Source organism: Talpa europaea (genome assembly GCF_964194135.1).
Source record: "Talpa europaea genome assembly, chromosome: 1".
Lineage (NCBI taxonomy): Eukaryota > Metazoa > Chordata > Mammalia > Eulipotyphla > Talpidae > Talpa > Talpa europaea.
Window position 1 is genome coordinate 82,727,621 of NC_140073.1, and position 20,671 is coordinate 82,748,291.

At 36.0% G+C, this 20,671-nt stretch overlaps 1 protein-coding gene across 1 annotated transcript in view; it reads right to left on the reverse strand.

Moving 5' to 3' along the window:
• Positions 1-3,427: 3,427 nt before the first annotated feature.
• Positions 3,428-20,671, reverse strand: part of NXPH2 (neurexophilin 2) — a gene marked incomplete at both ends in the record, with an annotated part of 101,212 nt that continues 83,968 nt past the window's right edge. Inside the window, one exon of the mRNA XM_084236370.1 lies at positions 3,428-4,171. Coding sequence (XP_084092496.1) covers positions 3,428-4,171 — 744 coding nt within the window. The remainder of the gene's footprint in view (positions 4,172-20,671) is intronic.

Consider the following 20,671-nt stretch of genomic DNA (forward strand, 5'->3'; position numbering starts at 1 on the left):
GGCTTATTTCACTGAGCATGATCCCTTCCAGCGCCATCCATGTTGCTGCAAATTGCATGTGTTTATCTTTTTTGAATGCTGAGTAATATTCCATGGTATATATGTACCACATCTTCTTGATCCAGAGACACAGAAATGTTAACTCATTTTTTCTGAGAAGAGATTATAAGGAGCTAGGTTGGATGACAAAAAGGAAAAATTAAAAATGAAGCAGAATGGAATAAGTTGTCAGGCTCCAGACCCCACAATATTAGGGGAAAGATTAGGTAATTATGAAATGACTTTAGAATATTTCTTACAAGATTTTTATTGACAAAATATCTTTAAAATGTGCTTGTTTTGCTGTTACGTGTCTCTTATAATTGGAGATATTAAATGTCCATTCATAAAAAGTTCTGATTGATTGACCTGGGTGTAATTATAATTTTACTGCAAGTAAAGATACATGATTCCATCCTATCTTAAGGGACAGTTAAGAGTTTTTAATCATGTAAATCCAGACCTTTAGGCACTTAAGTATTCCATGCAATTTGACTATTTCTATGAAAAAATATTCTCAGGTGTTATCCCTTCAAAATTCTGCCAAATACAGTGTTCTACTCTGTTCATTCAGACAGTGAGGCCTCCAATGTTTTCCAGGACTCTTAGTTTGGATGTGCTTGCTCTATCCTAATTTTATTTTTCTGTAATTTAATTTTATTAAATATTGAGATCATAGAGAAATTACATTTCCAGCTATTTTCATGTTTAGTTTTGGCTTCTGGATCATGTCTTGCTTTACATTCATTATTTTGTGTGGAGTATTGACTTAATTTTACCTTTCTTATGTGACGCAAGACCTGGGACTAGGAGTCAAGAGACACACATTTCAGCTGGGTTTGTCACTTGCTATGGGGCAGATCCTTTAGTCTGATATGACCTCAGTTTTACTTGTCAAATAAGGGGCCTGAACTGGAAGATTAAGTGTAGACTGCACCCTCTTAGAAATATTATTCTTTTATGTGTTAATAACTGGGTTGGCCACTTTTCTTTATTTGGTTATCAAATAAGAGTCTGTTCCTTTAATAGTACATATAAAATTAGCTATCATAAATGTCCTTTCTTCAACCGCAGTACTCAAAGGCAAAAATGGTTTTGTAGAAATGTGTGCATTTGCAAGTCTAAATGGAATCTGATTTATATTGTGCCAAGTACCATTACTGACAATTATGTAGGCTTTGAAATGAAATTATGACTTAAAAATATATGTGGCATATGTTCTATCCCAATTAAAAATATGCCTAGGGAAACTTTTTTTTTTTTTAATTCCACAAACCCTGCTTAAGTCTAAGAATCATGTAAACTGATTTATAGTTCCTTTTTTCTTTGCATGGATATAATGCTTTTATCACTCAACTTTTGTACACCAGATAGTTTTAAATCTCATTTTTATGTTGTAACAATAATAACAATCATAATGGCAATTCATACTGATAGAGTTCTTATTAGATGTCAGGCTATATGCCAAGTGCTTTATATAAATTATATTTTTACTCTGCTTTATAATCTCCGTAGCCAAGATGATCTATTTATTTATGTATTTTCAGGAAATCTTAATGCTTACTTGGCATTACTCACACACACACACATACACACACACACAATTCATGTGAATAAAGAAACAAGCAGAGCAGGCTTTAGAAAAAGCACCCTGAAAGTCATGTGACAGATTTACCAAAGATCTTTTTATTTACATAGAAATGTGTACACATATTTCCCTGTACACAGAAAATTCTAAGTATATATACATATATGGTTTCCACATATTTTACAATAAATAGTATTTCAATCTTGTTTCTAGATGAAAATAAAAGATGTCTCAAAATATTTCACACCAACCACAAAATTACAAAAGCACCTGATGAACTCAGAGCAAAAATTTCAAGCTTATACTACCATACACTAAGTCTAGTACAATTTTTACAAAAGACAAATCAAACACTGTGCAGATATCACCATAAAAGGAAAGAAGTGGAGATGTTAAGTAGACACTATAGAGATGTCAGTTTTTTGAACATTGTGGTAAGAGCATTTTTGTTGGGACTGGTTTTCCTTTAGTCCTCAACTTAATGTAACTGACTTTACAGATAAGAAGGGGGCAGTTAACATCTTTTGTAAAAAGGAGTAACCGCTTCACAAGTTCTAGAAACTTTACTGGTCAGTGAGACCCTCTTTTTTGTAATACAAGACGATTCAGCTCTGTGACATTGGATGACAGCTCCCACCCCCTCCCCCTAGCACATCGCCCCTTTAAGGATGATGAGAAGAATACTGATTGGGAAACAACATTAATTTAAAAATAAGCTCAAATACCTGGCAAGTACCTTGGTTATTAATACTTAATAACATTTAGTAATGTTTGTATATAACTCTTTATTCCCACATATAATTTGATACTCAAATAATTCAATGAAAAGATAATTTAACATGAAAGGTTGGAAATAAATCCATAATTTTGGAAGTTCTTCCCTTTACTTATAATTGTTTTCTCATTATAGCCTGGGAAACAATCGTTCTTTTTCAGTTTCAGAGTTGCTCTATTCCTGTATGTAAAATCACACTATCAAATGAATAGAATGAAGTTATAGGGTAAATACAAATTTATTATTTTTAAGCCACCTCACAGCATTATATTTGGCAAAAGAATATAAAACATGGTCTTCATTACTGTTGAACTGACTTATAATTTTTCCAGATTTGCTTCCCTAACACACCAATATTCCTAGTCAGATGAGAATCATAAGAATGGTGACCAACACAGAGCTAAGTGTTTAAATCACATTCCATTCAACTCTAGCTCAAATAATAATGTATTTCGTTCCACTCTGGCACTGTAACTTCACACATGAGTTTTGAAACAAATTTTAATCCCTCATCTCTGATATCAATAACAGCACAGATGTAAGGAAAAAGACAGCAATGAAAAAAGAATTCGATGTCAGAAATGTGAGTTATCTATCAAATACAATCTTTTCAGTTACTTGACTGAAATTGCTATTTTTATGGTAACCTTCCAAAACATATTTCAAAGGCAGGCTCATTTCAAGAGCAATGTATCACATGCATAATTTGGTTCGTTCTTGTTTTCTTTTGTGGCTCCTACTGATGCTTCTTTTAGAGAAACAACATTTCTGGGACACTTAGCCATCCTACTTGAAAGCATAAGCTTCATAGACAGTTAACTCTTTTGATTAAGGTACTTATGATTGAAACAAACACAGTTCACATTAAAAGATGTTTCTTCATTTTTTAATTGGGAAACCTTGTAGGGAACTAAGATTCACTGCCAGAAACAAAAGGGATCCTTTACCATGAAGAGTTGGGCTTGTTTCCTGGTCATTCTAATTAAATATATACTTGTGTGTCATTTCTATCACTGTGGAAGGAGTCATCCAGAAGATAAGTATGGTGTCTCACTATGGTAATTATAGTCAGGACAGACCTTTTGCACAAGTTTATAATCAACACTGTAAAAGGCAATGTAAATGCAAATGACCTTGAAGGGCTTGGAGCACAACCAAGAAACATGACTCTGAGTTTGCTCCTGGTAGCAGATCTTTGACGGGTCAAAGTTGCAAAGGGCGGTCTTCTTTGCCCGGTCTGTTTTTTCATACTCAATGCGACAATTGAAAGATTTGGATTCCTTGGTCTCCAAAGTAGACTGTGGGGACACTTCAAATTCCACTACTTTGGAAGGGGGAACCAAACTCACTGAAACATTGCCCAGGCCTGTGGAATTATGTCGGAAATAAACACTGAAGGTTCCATTTCCATGGTCAACAATTTTCCCTGTGATGAGGAGGTTGAGTTTAACAGTTTTAATGTTGGAATGGAAGTCGCCCCATCCAAACATTTTCTTAAATTTTCCTGTTTTTACTATTGGCCTCCGTTTAGTTCTTGCCAATGGCTCCTGAACCTCCGTGATGTTAGCCAGCCAATCCCAAAAGTTTTCCATGCTGTCTGCATAAGCCAAGTGTCCGGACTTTGGCACGGGAGACTGTTTAACAAACAAGCGCAGAGGATTGATGATCCTTGAGTGCACCACATTTCCAACCAGTGTCCCTGGAGCATCTTTGTCTTCCCAATCCAGCCCCTCCGTGGCATGAACCACCTTTTTACTGTCACAAAATAGCTGTTGGAAAAGAAGAGATAAACTTTAGGTTAGGGTTTGAATGAACACATATGAAAGCACAGGGAAATTCTTGCAACAACATTTCGGGTCTTGCTAAACAGCATTTTTCATATATACACAGCTGGGGTCAACAGTGCAACAAGATGAGTATTTAATTCAAACAATGTAAAACCAACCATGAACACAACAATTTAAATGATAAGGGCCTTCCTGGTGGTGCAAGGGGTTAAGATGCAACCTATGAAGCTATCCACAGCCACTGCAGCATGACTTCGATTCCTAGCCTGGGAGCTACCCACATGGCACAGCAGACCTCTCCTGTCTCACCCCTATTCCCCTCAGCAGTGTATTTCAGTCAGTCTGCCTGTTCTGTTCCCCACTCTGTCTCTTGTGTATCCTCTTACCCCCTGCACCTCTGGCCTGTCTCCCAGTTCTTGTATGCATAAATAAATCTTTAAAAAAATTAAATGAGATTAGTAAAAGTATTTCACTTCAATGGGTCAATACAGCTCCAGTCCATTTCCTAATTTTTACATGTCTATCTTTCCAGATAGAAGAATATTTAGTTTAGTATTATAAAAACATTACATTTGTGAGGTCTTTTCTTTCAGGTAGGAGACAAATGGTGAAAGTTTCTATCAAGGAGCTAGAATCATCTGACATAAGATAATGATACATCTCAAATATATCTTGGAAGGATAAGGGCATTATTTTATTCAAAGGTTTATATCATAAAATTTCATAGCTTTTGATAAAATTCCATCTCAGACTCTGCCACAGAGAATGGGGTGAATAGTGTTTGAAAGTTCCATAAAACTATTTGCTGGAAAAATACAACTTCAAAGTTAGTTTCCTTTATAGAAACAGAAATAAATTGAATGTGACTATTTTGAATTAACAGATTGCGTACCACTTTATAATTCTTATTACAACTGAATTATACTTTGAAAGAATTGGTAAGAAAGAGCTATGTCCATGTTTTGTAGATTCCACAGTATTTTGGTTCAAATCATACCCACGAAACATAACATTTTATTTGCATTTAATTTTTCTTTTTATTCTTTCTGTAGTATAAATGTTTCTGTAGTATAAATGTCTCCATGATATCTAAAAATCATCTGGTTAAGTCAATACAGATTTTGAGGGACAGAATCATTATATATGAAATCTATTGCCTAGAGTGAATATTTATGGATGAGTTATACAGTCTGGAAAATAGAGGTTTCTAGTGGAAACACAGATAGTCTCTTATCTCTAATGGCACAAACCACTCTTGTAATGATTCTCTGGAAAACTGTCAGCATGATGAAAAGGATGAGAAAGAAGTGAGGCTATTATTTATGTTCTGTTTCCCCAACCCTTTCAAAATTGGCAAAGCACCTGGCAAAACTAGTCTTAGATTATTACAAAAATTACTGCTTTCAATCCAATATTGGGGGAAAAATGCCTGAATTATAAACATTATACTTGATCACCTGGTATTTTAAAAACACGAGGGTTCATAAAAGTTTAGAAGTTTATGTTCTAGAAGAGCTTTGTGTGAAATGTTTTCACCTATAACTTGTCCCCAAAAATCACTTTATTTATTTATTTTTTAAAGATTATTTATTTATACAAGAACCAGGGTACAGGCCAGATGTGCGGAAGGGTGAAAGGATTCACCAGAACAGAACAGGCAGACGACCGAAATACATTACTGGGGGGAGCAGCGGGTGCGAGACAGGAGAGGTCTGCAGTGCCATTTGGGACCCTTGCTGGCTGGCCGGGATCAAACCGCCGCTGCAGAGGCTGCGGACAGCTTCACAGTGCTGCACTCAACCACCTGCGCCACCAGATGAGGCCTGCCAAGATGGCTTTAGAATAAGACTCCAAGGACTTAAGTGGATTTTTCTTTATCTTTTTTTTTTTTTTTTTTTTTGCTTGGAGAGGCTCTTAATATATACTGGTGCCTTTGATAAATTTCCCAGACTTTTCTTCATTTCTAGTATTTTTAAAAATTCTTTTAAATGACTGAGGTTTGGCAAACTAATCTGATGGACATCCTTACTTTCTTGACCTAAACCTGTCCTACCTCTTCTTAGGGGTTTACACATTCTGAATTGGTAATTCTTTCTCTCTCCTAGTGTTTAAAGACTAGTATATACACTGGGAACAAAGGGATTTTTTTCAGCTCACGGAGTTCAGTGCTGGCTCCAGTTACTGCATGAGTTTCCTGGGGACTCAGTCTGGTCCAAGAGTCTTGGCCTCTCTCCAGCAGGACAGTTAAGGATAGCTGGGCAGGTATGATGCTAACTACTGAGCAAGATCCAATTTCTCTTCCATGTGATTATGATTCTTGTAGAGAAAAGTCTGTTGCTTATTTCCCACCCATTTTCAGAATTTCATGAGTTATATCTTGCTTGATCAGTGCCAACTGACACATGCACCACTGACTTAGAATCTCATGGACTCCTTTACTTCCTGTTCTCTGCTCTCCCAAGTGTACAACTCCCTAGCTTCTTCCCTTACTCCTGTCTGCCTCGCTCTCTTTCAAAGGATAAATTGCTTATGACTCTCCTTCCTTTTATCTTGCTTTAAGAAATATAACAACTCATTTCTGATCTTTACATACCATGCTGTAGATTAATACTTTATTAGCAGAACTAAAATCCATTTTCCAAGCTATTTTATTTTCACTCACAAGCATGATGACACTCTTCACTATCAGCAATAGCATGCTCATTTTTTGTTTAAGGTGTTTATTTTACATTACATATTTTCCTAAATTTTTTTCTGGCTAGATAATTTTTCTTGATTTAGTGCTTTGCCTGATTTTCTCTTTGTTTTTTTCCCTATTGAAAACCTGTATTTGACTCATGATTCAACAAGTAAGTTTGCAGTCATGGCAATCTTAAGTTAGGAGATACTGGTGGATTTTAGATACATGACTGACCCCATATGAGATAGAGTTGTCTGCTGATGGTCCTGAGATGATGATGATGATGATGATGATGATGATAAATGGACACTCACTGAAGCTTTAAATGTCTCAACATTATATTTGTAGTAATTTGTCATAACAACTCAACTAAAATATGTGAATCACCTTAAGAAATATGAGTATAAACACATATCCAAAAAATAAATTGGATGTGATTATTTGCTTTTAGAAAGGCTCTTTAAATCTTCAGAAAAGGTTCTCCTATAAGAACTAAAAAGGAATCTGATTTCTAAAAACATATTATAATGCAATACTGTTCGGTTTCAAACCTGTTAAAGGAGCCCTTGATTTTAAAGATTGTTTATTTAAGAAAAATAAAATTTAACTAACATAACACAGTTCTATAATTGTTCTTTGTCCAATGAAAATGCTCCCCAAAGCCTTCTTAGATAAAAAGTACATGCACTAAGATTTAATTTTTTTTTTTGCTTTGGTCTAGATCATCACATTTCTATCTTGCTTTGCCAACATTAGTCAAGTTGTGAAGAACTGTATATAACTCTACTTGTTTATTATTTAAAATATAAGGATGGTTTCTCATAAGGACTGATTTCTAAATATAAACCCAAATTTCAAAATATTATCAGATGATGTGTCAATAGAAAAACAGAATTAAAAGGATAAATAGAGTGGACAGCAGGGGTTTGAACTCCTTTGGTTGATTTAATATGTGGCTCTTGCAAATTGCTGATGTGAACTTGGGGAATCAATAAAGATAATACAGTACTATAAACATATTTTCTTCTCCTTAAAATTCTATTAATGCCTTTTCCTTTTCTCTAGCTTATTTTATTGTAAAAATACAGAATATGATATAAATAACATAAAATATCTGTCAATTATGTTATTGGTGAGGCTTCTGTTGAGCAACAAGTATTAGTTAAGTTTTTTTGGTGAGTGAAAGATGTGCACAATTTTTACTGTTCAGGGGCCAGTGACCCTAACCCTAGTGTTCTCCAAGTGTCAACTGTATAGCTCTAGTTGTCTTAAAAAGCTGCCAATTGCAGTTCCTCTCCTAATTTTCTCTCCCTTTGGTGCCCCCTGTTCAACCTTCCTCTTGGAATACATTCTTAACGTGCATCATTGCTAGGAGGGCATCCTCTCTTAAATCTGATTGACATAGATGGATTTATGACCTAAATCTGCAAGGTTAATGCTTAACCTCAGAAGACCTACTGGGGGATAACTGGGAGGTTTGATGAGTCATCCTGCCTCCACTCATCCATGCACTCCTAATATAGAAGTTGCATGTTAGCGAGGGCATAACATATGATACTTAATGACCTCATCACCCCTCACTTAAGAGTCTGACATGTGCCCCAGTTTTCTCACCTATGTATCTTTTGCTGGTTGGTTGTAAAGACTAAATAAAAGAAATGGATGGAAGTAATTGAGCCCCATCTCTGAGAAAAGGCAGGCATGACTATGGCTATTGTCCAATAAACAGTCCTATGCCTCCTATGCAGGAAGTGTCCTCAAAGGGTTGCATAAGTTCTTAGGCCTCTAGGAAACTGATTAATAGTCAATTTGTTCTGTGCCATATGATAAATTAATGACCCAATAGATAGCCACCTCAATCCCAGAACATCAATCAAATGTTTCCTTATGTTCCCAGTCTCCCTGCCATATGACTCATACCTAGATCACAGACACAGGTGAGCTCTCTTTGCTAACAAAATGTGTTTGTGGATCTTTGATTCCAACCTACCAAATGAGTCAGCAAAGGGAGCTGAAAGTACAAAGTGTCTGGCAGTCGGCCTCATTCCTGAGCAATTTCTGTGATACAACATACTGGGAGAGGACTGTAGGTGGCTCTGAACCTGTAGGCAAACCACTCTGTCCAGGGCCAGGCTGTTAGATGTTATCTACAAAACACATGCCTCTTTCCCCCTGGTTACTTTTGCACTTGCTGGGGCTCTCTAACATCAGCATCACTGCTCTCTTTTGTCCCATCATATAACAATAATAATGCAAAAACATTTAACTGCAAGCACAAAACGAGTTTAAAAAGGGAAGAGAAAGAGAAATTGCTGTGCTTTATCTGTTTGAACATTCCCTGATTTCAACACATTTATCAAAGCTTAAGTAATTTATGTCTTGGCAGGGTGTATCAATTTCACAAAGCACACACATTAGCTAGATACAATGATATCATATTAGCTTTTTCTGCATCTTACAGAGGAGCTCACAAAGATTAATAAAAGCCCAAACCTTCATCAATTAAATGAAGCAGGTGGAAGGAAGGGAGTAGAGGAAAAAGACTGTATTTCATTTCAATTCTTTTGTTTTTAGAGGGAAAAAAGCTGACAGGTTCAAATCATTCATCATAACAAGCTGGAGTTGAATTTCACTGATAATTAAATGCATTTTTTCCCAACAGGCAGAGAAGCTGCAATGAATTTTATAGTAGCAGATGTGAGAACTGTCACGAATTATGGAAATAATTTATAAACTAAAAAGCATCTTCCTCTGCAAATATTATAGCAAAAGTTTTTTTTCAACTGTATCTGTTATGAATCTTTCAACATTTTATTTTAAAACCATTTTAGATTATAGAAAAGTTGGATAATACAGAGTTCCCAGGTACCTTGCTCCCAGTTTCCTATATTGTTAACACCTTACATTATAGCACCCTTGTGACAAATAATGAACCAATATCGATACATTATTATTATTGAAAGCTCAATCTTTACTTGGATTGCCTTAGTTTTTCCTTAACGTCCTTTACCTGCTCCAGGATTCTATCTAGGAACCCACATTACACTTGGTCGTTATGAAGCTCTAGGTTTTTCTTTGCTGTGTCAGTTTCTCAGACTGGAGTACTGGGGTATAGCTTTTGTAGAATGTGCTTCAATTTGAGTTAGATTTTTTTTTTTTTTCTCTCATGATTAAACAGGGGTAATGTGTTTTGGGGAGGAAGAACACCACTTCATCTCAAGGGGCCAGGCTAGCCACATGATTTATTGCTGTTGATTTTAATCTTGATTTTCTGACTTAAGTAAAGATCTTTTGCTTTAGAGTCTCACTTTCAGAATTCTCATAAGGCTAGCATAACTTGAGTTTATTTTCTGTTTAATTCAGTGGCACTTGGTTTAGGATTGATTTGTTTTTTTAATCCAGGAACTCTCTAACATTTCAAATTATAACTCTTTACTGCATCACTGACTTGTCTGAAATAACCTCCGGGTTGTTTAAGAAAACTGTTTCTAAATTATTTTGGCAATATTTATGTGCTATAACTGTATCTGTGTCATTATTATTATTTTATTTTTATTTAATATACATTTCTTAAAAATTGGGCCCATTTTGATAACTGATGGCTCAATAAAGAAGAGCTTAGTATATACATATCTTAAATAGAGTTAGAATTAGTTGCTGTAACAATAGTGGATTCCAAGGTCATTTTTCTTGATTCCAGTATCAACCTTTACATGAGTTTCCTTTGCAGGTTGACTTCTTCAACAAAGGGAATTGGAGCTAATGAAAGAAACCCCCACAATGCATTGTCTATATTCATTAGTAGTTTGGGTGCCGCAGAGCCATGCCTGCTACTTGGTTTCCCTTTGGGATTCGGGACAGTAAGATCTTTGCCAAAATAATGAGCCAGCTCTTTTCTATTTGTCCGTCATTGTACTAGCTTTGCTTCTTCCTAGTAGTTCCACTGTAGGGCTGGATCCTAAACTGTGGGGGAGCGGCAGGGGGAAGGAACAGGAGATTTCTTCATACTCAGCAAATTATAGGAAGTGAAGGGCATTTAAAGCTTGGAGCTTCTGTATTTAAATTCCACTCAATATATATCATGTCATTATCAAGTTGCTCTTTCTCCTAACATGTTTAACAAGTGAGATTTTTCTTATTTGAAGAGATACCAAGAGAAGGGATATCACCACTAGCCTTGCTGACCCAGACCAGTGTTTAAGAAATCTAATTAACACGTTTATTTAGCAACTATTAACTCATCATGTACATGGCACCAGGGGAGTAGGAGAGGCTTGAATTTCCTAGGCAACTGAAACTTAGCACTTCAAGCTCATTGGCTCTAAATATAGCTTTCCTGACTTAGCAAGAGGAGATTAAATGACATTAACACACTTTGTTTGAGAAAGTGTGAAACCTAAAATCATTTAGCCATATTTTCCCAAAACTTATATTTATTTTTGAAGGAAGAAGTTTATTGCTTTGCTGACTTTTGCCTATACCTGCAATCACAGGAAAGCTACTGTTTTTCACATTGCACTTGCAAATTATTGGACTGGGAAAAAAGTGGAGAATCTCAATCAAATCTGTGTAGTGGAGGAAGGCACATCCTCCGATGGTTGAATCTAACTCATCAGAAAAGTTGTGCCAAGAGCAAAAAGAGTGGATAAAAGAAGCAGAGCCAATGAACTCAATCAAAACAGGTAAAAGCTAAGTAGGAAAGAGCAGGAGATGTAAACAGTAGTGCTTTGATTTACCGGGGAAAACTGGGTCAGGAACACTGGAAGGAAACTGGCACTGTCACTGTGGCCCCCTCACCTGGTACAAGCTACATCCCTCTTCTGCCTCTGGTTTTCTCAATGTCAAAACAATGAAAAGTAAAGGTTGGAGTTGCACTCCCCAGACAGTGAGGTGGGTGATGGGTAGGAAAGCCCTAAGGAGGCGAGACCTGTAGTTCAACACACATGTGTGTGTGATTCAACACACATTTCTTGAAAGCCTTCCAGTACAGCACTTGTGTTCTAATACTGGGAGTAGATAGTTGAATGGGGCAGCTACTGTGTCTGTCTCTATGGGACTTGCAAAAGAGTAGGAAAAGAAACATTAAGTAATTATAGACAAATAAAAGTTCACTTATTTTCTAGAAAACTTAAATAAGGGACCAGGAAAATGAATATAAGAAAGTGAAAATCAAAATCAACAAAAAACTATGAACCAGAGACACTTTTTGGGGGGTGGGGGGCGGGAGGGGAAGGATTGGGGTCAGAATGGGGCGTTTGCAATTGTATGGGGGAATATAAAAATAAAATTTAATATTTAAAAAAAAGTTCACTTATTTTTAGTTATCTTTTATACATATACACATACACATATATGCATATATGTATTTTCATATACATACACACATGTATATACATGCAGGTAATGTATATGGTAATATATGTATGTGACTGTATATATGTGTGTGTATATACATTAATATCTATGTTAGTATAGTTGGGAATTCTAAGCCTGAACAGCAATAGGGAAGCACCAGCAGTGAACATAATTGAGTAATTAATACTTTTATTCTGCTGAGAGAACTAAATCCAAGATTGACCAGTTGATGATAGTTGATAACAAATAAATTAGTGACAAAAAACAATCAATCTTGGTATTTATACTCCTTTCTCCTTGTTCCAAATGGTATATTGATTTGTTTATAATTACTAATGTGTGTGATAACATTATTAGATAACATTTGTATCTCTTCTAGTGAAAGAATAATTTTTTTCTGTTCTTTTCCCTCCCCAGCCTTATTGAGGTATAATTGAAATACATTTAAAGTGTACCACATGCTGATTTGATACACGTCTACAGTATATAAGGATTCCCACCATCATGTTAATTAACACATCCATCACCTCATGCAATTACCTTTTTTTTTTTTTGGTGAGAACACTTAAGCAATTTCAAACACTGAGCAAATTTTAATTACACAATACACTGTTACCAATTATAATCGCCTTCCATACATAAAATCTTCAGAACTTATTCATCTTAGACCCAAGAACATATCCACATTTCTTAACCATAACGAGGTTCCAACATTCAGTCAGTGCTGAATTCCTGGTTTGGGGTGCTAGTGTTCAGAAGTGACCACTTTAGTAGGCCTTGCCTTTACCCTTAAACCTTCTAAGAGCTGTTGAAGGCTTAGGTTCAGGAATAGTCATACCTTCGCCACAACATGATATATCTCTTTTCTGTTAATCCCATATATTTAATGCAATAAATATTAAGGCTATCTAATAATGCAGTAAATATGCTCTGGATAAGAGTATTCTATTCTAAAATAATGTTGATTTGTCTTTATGTTTGCACATGTGTTAAAATATGCCAATAGACAACAAAGTTGGTTAATATTTTTCACAAAAACTGATTAATGTTCTAAATGAAAGGTAAAACATTATAGTCTCATTTTCCCCTCATAATCATACTATTGAAGGGACATCAACACCACATAAGGATGTTTTCAGTTTCCTGTGTTTACACTGAATATAAAATATGTGCAGCCTCTATGCACTGACCACGAAACGTTTGCTGTAATGTGTATAATGTACAATTCATAGATTGAATAGATCACATACCATGAACAAAGAAGGCAATGCCCTTATCTATTTTATGGTACACCAAAAAATTTGTAGTCCTATTTATCAAAAAGAAAATTATGACTTTCTAGGATCAAGCAGAATAAGCTGAATGTTCCAAAAATGTAGATTTGTAGCAAGCTGGGAAAGTTGGCTTTTCCTTGATAACAGGACTGACATATGTTAGAAGAGATCAATTGATACAGATCTGTACAATTATTTTTAAAGGACAGCTGGTTTGCAGCTTTTGAATGCCCTGGAAGTATTTATTAATTTTTCATAGTGATCATCATTGCTGAATTTGATAGAATAACTGGTTTGTTTTATAGATCTGCTTATACTGTTATTTGTGATGGAATCCATATAGCTAGCTATAGATTATTTCACTGGGAGTTTAAGTTTAAGTCAAAACCCCCAAAGCTACCACTGTTATACAGTCTAGAACTGGTTTGTAGATCCATTACAGCTGTAAAATTATAGAACTAGTAATGAAAGGTAGTTGGAAGCTTCATTTTTGTTGCTTGTGTATAGCTTGTATAATTGGATTTCTTCAACAATTCTGTCCTCTATCTTGTAGTTAAAACTAAAATCATGGGGCGTCCCCGGTGGCGCAGCGGTTGAGCACTGGGTTGCAAAGCTGCAGTGCCCGTTCGATCCCCGTCTACTCCCCGGCCACCGGAGGAGGGTCCCACATGGCGCGCAGACCTCTCCTGCCGCCCGCTGCTCCCCTCAGCAGTGTACTTCGGTCCTTCTGCCTGCTCTGCTCCCCGCTCTGGCTCTGGTGAATTCTCTCACCCTCCCGCGCTTCTGACTGTACCCAGTGCATGTATAAACAAACAAATAAATAAATAAATAAACATACCTCTATTAAAAAAAAAAAACCTAAAATCATGACCTGTTCAACAGAAAAACAAACAAAAAAACAAAAACCCCAAACCTTATCACGATCAAACTGAGAATACCATTAAAGTTTTGCTCATAAACGAATCTTGGAAATCATTTTCTCTGAGTAGAAATTTCACCGAACATCATCCCTGCTGACAAAATAGGAACACGTATCTGCTGGGCAACACACAAAGCTATATCGATGATTAGTAGTATGACCTGCCCTAAAGTCATATTTCTGGTGCTCCATTATAGAACTGTCACAGTTGATTAAAGGAAGAACGACATTAAGGGAATGAAGGATGACAGGATCAAACATATATCAATGTATTAATTGTACCTATTAATATTTTGTGGCACAATATGGCATTGTTTCAAAATTCATTTTGCAAGTTGAGAAACAAATGATTGTGTAGGAGAAGAAAGCTAAAGAGTGGTCATCCTTTCTGCTGAGACTGGCAAATTAATTTTACCTTCCAGATATCTTTTAATAGCTACCCTTTACATTTTTCTAAATTGATACAGGAACTAACAGGAAACATAAATGTGAAGACAGAAATCTTAGCAGCAAGAGCCAAAAAGCTGGATTGCAATGCTTGGCAGTGGTTTTATTGCTAAGGTTAAATATGGCAATTCTTATTTTATCTTGATGACAGTAATCTGGAAAAATCAATGGCACAACCTCTGCAAAAAAGTCACGTACACACACACACATTCTGACAAAAAGAATATGTGTATAAACACGCATGTGTATGAACATACCATCATTTCTGCAAATATTTAAGGGAACTGGTACAAAAGAAAACTTAGGTTTCATTTTACATTTGAAAGTTAAATAAAAAGGGCTCTTTAACACAATATCAATAGGCTAGAAGATACTGTTTAGTATGTCTTACATTAAGGGGCTGCTAAATGATATGATCTGGCTGTGTATCCTGAGGAAAACAGATTTCAAACGCTTTTAATGCAAGCTTGCAAAGTCAAACAAAGTACGCTTTCTAATGGAAACAGGACTTTTGATGTGCGTCAGCATAGTAAGTGGCACTATTTTCATCCACGTGTCCTTAGAAAAATCCATCCAAGTTTTCAATGAGAAAAGCCTCACATGATAGGAACAAATAGATACTTCTGGAGTAGAATGTCCTGGAAGAGACAATATGAATCTGTGTCTTGACCCCTAAAAGTTGGCATGTAAAAAGGAAAGTTGCAACAGAGGGAAGAGCAGTCAAATGAGGAGTGGAGATGCCAGATACTGTATTTCTATGTCATTTTGGGCAGAGTTTCAGTGAGGGATGAGGAAGCATTTTGGGGGATAGGGAGGCAGGAAGTGAGGGTTAAAGGGCTAGGAGTGTACTTGTGTATGACTTTGTATTGTATCATTGCAACAGTTTGATATTTCTATATCCCACTACCATCAATTTGACAATTAGCTTAAACTGCCTAAGATGATTAGTTTTAATTACCAACTCGTCCATAGTATTCAGTTACTCAAACATTATAATCTATAGAGACATTTTGTAATGTGCTTAACATCTACACTCAGCTGACTTTTTTTTTCATTTTCAATTATTTATTGATTCTATTCTTTCACAAAACATGACGTTTGTTAACGTAAAATAATTTTTCAAATTGTCTTAAATACATAATATGGTATTTCACATAAATGTAAGCATTCATAGTACTGGGTACAGGATCCAGCCCCAATGTGCTACTTTATTATGATTCAGTATGAATGTTTTATACGATCAATGATGGCTTCCAAATTATAAAATGCCTATTTAATAAAAAATATAAATGCAATTACTTGTATATATGAAACTGATAATAGTGTTAAAGTTATTTTCATGATAACCATTTCTGACATTTAGACTAAGAATTACAGGATCTATATAATTAATCTCATTGATTCTTACATCTGCTTTGTGTGGTGACACAGGACAGGAAATAGCTTTAGAAGACCTTGAGTGGCTTGTTTAAGGTCCCCATATTGAGAACCAGCAAAAATCTAGAAATCAAGTCTTTTGTATCAAATCACTGCTCTTTCTACACTAATATTCGAATGGACCTGACATTAAAAAATATATATATGTAGAATAAATAATACATTTTCCTTATAAATTAAAATCTTACCATAAAATTAAAATGTTTATTCTAGAAAATAAAGCTGAATTAATATTAAACAGTATTTTAATATTGACTCATATTTTCTGTCCATGTAACAAAAATAATACATATTATATGTTATCTTTAATTATTTTTAAAGAAAATACATAATAATTCAAATGCTTGGAAAGAAAAAATATCTTGCTATTATTAAGTTAAATATAATTCAAATCAGAATTTCTTCTAGACTTCCTCCCTAAATCTTGAAGCACACTTTGCTGTCGCAGTCTTTGTCATAAAAGTCCAAATCATGGTCTGGGTAGAAGTGGACTCATGACAGTCTGGCTGCTGGGTAGCACCCTGCCCTTATAACCCAAGGAGGTCTCTTCTGCCCAGATCTTGGTATCCATGGCCCACTTGGTCTTCATTTCACCCTTTCTCTCTGCCTTTCAGTCCAGATTGGGAACACATCTAGTGACATGAAATTCTCAAACCCTTGTCAGTCTCCATGTAATTCACAGGGGAGCCCAAGACATTGTATAAGAGTGTCTTTCATATATCATTTCTGGTTAACTGCATCTCTACTCTTGGTCTAGTCAGAATGGTTGATTGGATTCATGTATCTAATATCTAATAGGATTCAAATCCCTCATATCTTTAGCAGAAGTTGTTCACACACACCTTTGGTGTCTTCTCCAGAGTAATCAGTTTAACTTGAAGTAAAGGATATATCTGTTGATAAATGTGGATGGGCCTCATTCCATCAAATGAACTGTCTTAGAAGCAAAACTGGTTTTCCCAAGGAAGAAGAAATTCTGCCTCAAGACTGCAGCATCCTCTTTTGCTCAAGAATTTCTGGACACTGCCTGAAGGATGTCAGATTTCCCATCGCTGCAATCACAATTTCCTTGAAATCTATCTATCTATCTATCTATCTATCTATCTATCTATCTATCTATCTATCTATCTATCTATCATCTATCTTCTATCTATCATCAGTAATCTATCCACTTGGTTCTGTGTTTTTGGAGAATTCTGATATACCTTTTGATGATAATCATGGTGACATTGTGAATGTCTTATTCTCATGACTTGATTATACCTTTGACTTTGTTAAAGAGTCCCCACAGAACCTAAAATAAGGGTTCTTGACAGTGACTTACTTACAGGCACAGATTTAAAGTTAAATGTCTTCCATGTTGCTCCCATGGAGCTCCAATTCTTTTATTTGACTCTTCTGTTTTTATCTTCCTTTTTTTTTTTCAAGATTTATTTATTTATGCATACGAGAGTTGGGGTGCAGGCAGGAGGTGTGGCGGGGTGAGAGGATTCACCAGAGACAGAATGGGGAGCAGAACAGGCAAATATACTGAAATACACTGCTTTGGGGAGCAGTAGGCAAGACAGGAGAGGTCTGCTGTGCCACGTGGGTCACTTCTCTGGCTGGGGATCGAACTTGTGCTGCAGTAGTTGCAGATAGCTTCATAGTGCCGGCGCTTAACCCCTTGTGCCACCAGGGAGGCCCTGCTTATAAACTTCTAGATGGCAGTTATTATATTTTGCTCATCTTTATGTCTCCAGCACTTACCAAAGTGCTTGATTCATAATAGGTGTTCCCCAAAACTGAATATATGAATCTGAATGTCAGTGTGTAACATCCTGCACTTTTTATTTCCTTAGGCTTTACTCTTGGACCACTCTGAGAAATGATTTAATATTTAATTGGTAGGAAAAATAGTGGGATAGGAATGAAGAAATACAAGTTGAAATATTAGAACTGAATAAGAAATACTGATTTTGATAGAAGAATAATAAAACCTAAAACAAAACATTTTTCCATAATATTTGAAATGGCAGCATTTCTTCAAATACTTTACATATGTTATAAACTGATACTAGCTCACAGAATTCCATTTTCAGTCCAGACTTTATCTGGGATTTAAGATCTGTATGTCTAGCTTTATAATGGGCATGTTCACTTTAATTGAATCATGAGACATATCCCACAGCAGTTTCACACTTTGTAAAAACATAATGTGGCTCTCCATGATAGTGTATACAGCAGTTAAAAATTAGTATACAATTTTTTTTTTTTTTTTTTAATGGGGAGGGAGGAAGAGAAGGCTCTGAGCTCTTTGTTATAACTCAGCTGATTCTAACTCTTCCTCATATAATCTCTAACAGTCTCAACTGGTGGATATTCTGCTTTCACAACCACATGAACTTTTGTACTCTGTTGCAACTGGCATAGCTAGATATACACACTGGGGAATCTCAGCCATCTGATACCGGATGGAGATTGGTTGTGGTTTCTTTCTTGGCAGTGTACAATCATTAACAAACAAGTTCAAAATCAAAGTCTCTCTGTCTCTCTGACAATCTCCAGCAGCCTTCCTTCCACTATCTTTCCTAGTTCCTCTTTCCACACCTGACTGAGAAGTCCTGGGAAAGGTCTGACAAGACAGTCCTGGGATTAGGAGATATTTCAAACCCAGAGATGGCTCAGTTTCTGTCTGGTAAACATTTTTTGGTCAAGCCATACCCTTTAAGCATCTAACCCAGTGAATTTTCCAAGATCTCATTTGTATCTGATTGTGAGCCTTTAAAAAGCACTTTATTCCTTAGGGCAGTGCTTTTTACATTTTCAGAACAATGGAACTTTTTCTGGCTTAAAGTTAGTTTTTGTGGTATCTTAATATAAATGATATACCTATGACACTGATTTTATATATATATATATATACATATATATGCACAATTATATATGAGTTCCAGTGTGTAGCAATTATTATTATAAGCTTTATGAAAGATAGCAATAAGATCTTAAACTGAAACTTGAAATCAGAGCTAGTAAGTGATGCCTGTGGTCTTGTCAGTCTCAGAATAGCTTGTGGCAGCATGTTCTCCATAAAGTGACAGCCTGATGGTCTCAGTCACCCCTCACCTTTTGGGTTGCAACCATTAGACTCCTTTAAAAGACTATGAACTTGTTGGCTTTCATTAGAGTGGAATCCTTAACTTTTATGGGTAATCCAAATGTTCTTATATTTTCTTGCATTCCCAAGGCCCAGCACAATGTATAAAATAAAGGACCCATGTTTAGTAATCATACATTGCTGAAAATACATAAAAGCTTCAATATCATTGCAATATTAACTGAGTGACTTGGTTAAATTTCCCCCTGAGATTTCATGTATTGAAAGCTCATTTCTGACCCATACCCAAATAACCATGTAATATTTAAAAATTATTAGGGAGTAAATTCAGTAAGTTTAACTGACTATAGGGATTGTGGAATAACTGGAGAAAAATGCCATGCTTGAGGAGGAAACAGAGGGGAGTATGATACAGTTCCTAATGCAGCTCTTATGCCCTCTGACACTTAAGTATAATCCCAGATTCTAGGTTCCAGAAGAGAAGGGTTATTGGACTTGTTTAGGAGCATGGTCAGATTCACCGGGGATCCCTACTGTGGCTTCTCCTTTTTAAACAGGGGAAGGGACAGAAAGATTACTTTGAAAGGTGTCCTCCAGGTGCCCACAGGACAATGAGACAGCATCCACTGAATTTGCAAGGAGAGAATAAGCTTTTCTAGGAGAGTCCATGTCAAAGTAAAGAAGTAAGAAAGAAGTTACACAGGCAAGTTATAATATGGTGGGGAGACCTATTCAGAATAAAAATGTTTGGGACCTAAATTGCAGAGGCAAATGCTCCATTTATCACTGTACTGCATTTGGCTTTTGTTAACAATATTTAACGATCTCTTAAATAAACCAAAGCACTTAATAATCAGTGGAAATCTTCCCAGTGTTGTTGGGGCAAGGAAGAACAATCAGCATCATTCCCTCAGTCTTTATGACTCAGTAGTATTAAGATAGGACCTAATCAACCTGTTAATTAAATTTGGCTCACTTGGGCACTTATTAAGCAATCACCATGTTCAGACATGCAGGTAACATTACCAAACTGCAAGGCAATGCAGGCAATGGATGGACCTGCACCTGTAGGGCATACTTTAAAGCGGCAGAGAGGAAGTGGTCACCCAGTAATCTTCTTGTACCTCCTCTCATGAGACTTCAAATTATTTGAGTCTCCTATAACATGCATTCCACACATATTTAGGGGGGTACCTCTGCTCCTAGTACTAGGTTGAGATGCAATGGATGCAATGGTGAATCAGTCAGTCACAGATCCTACTTTAGGGAGTAT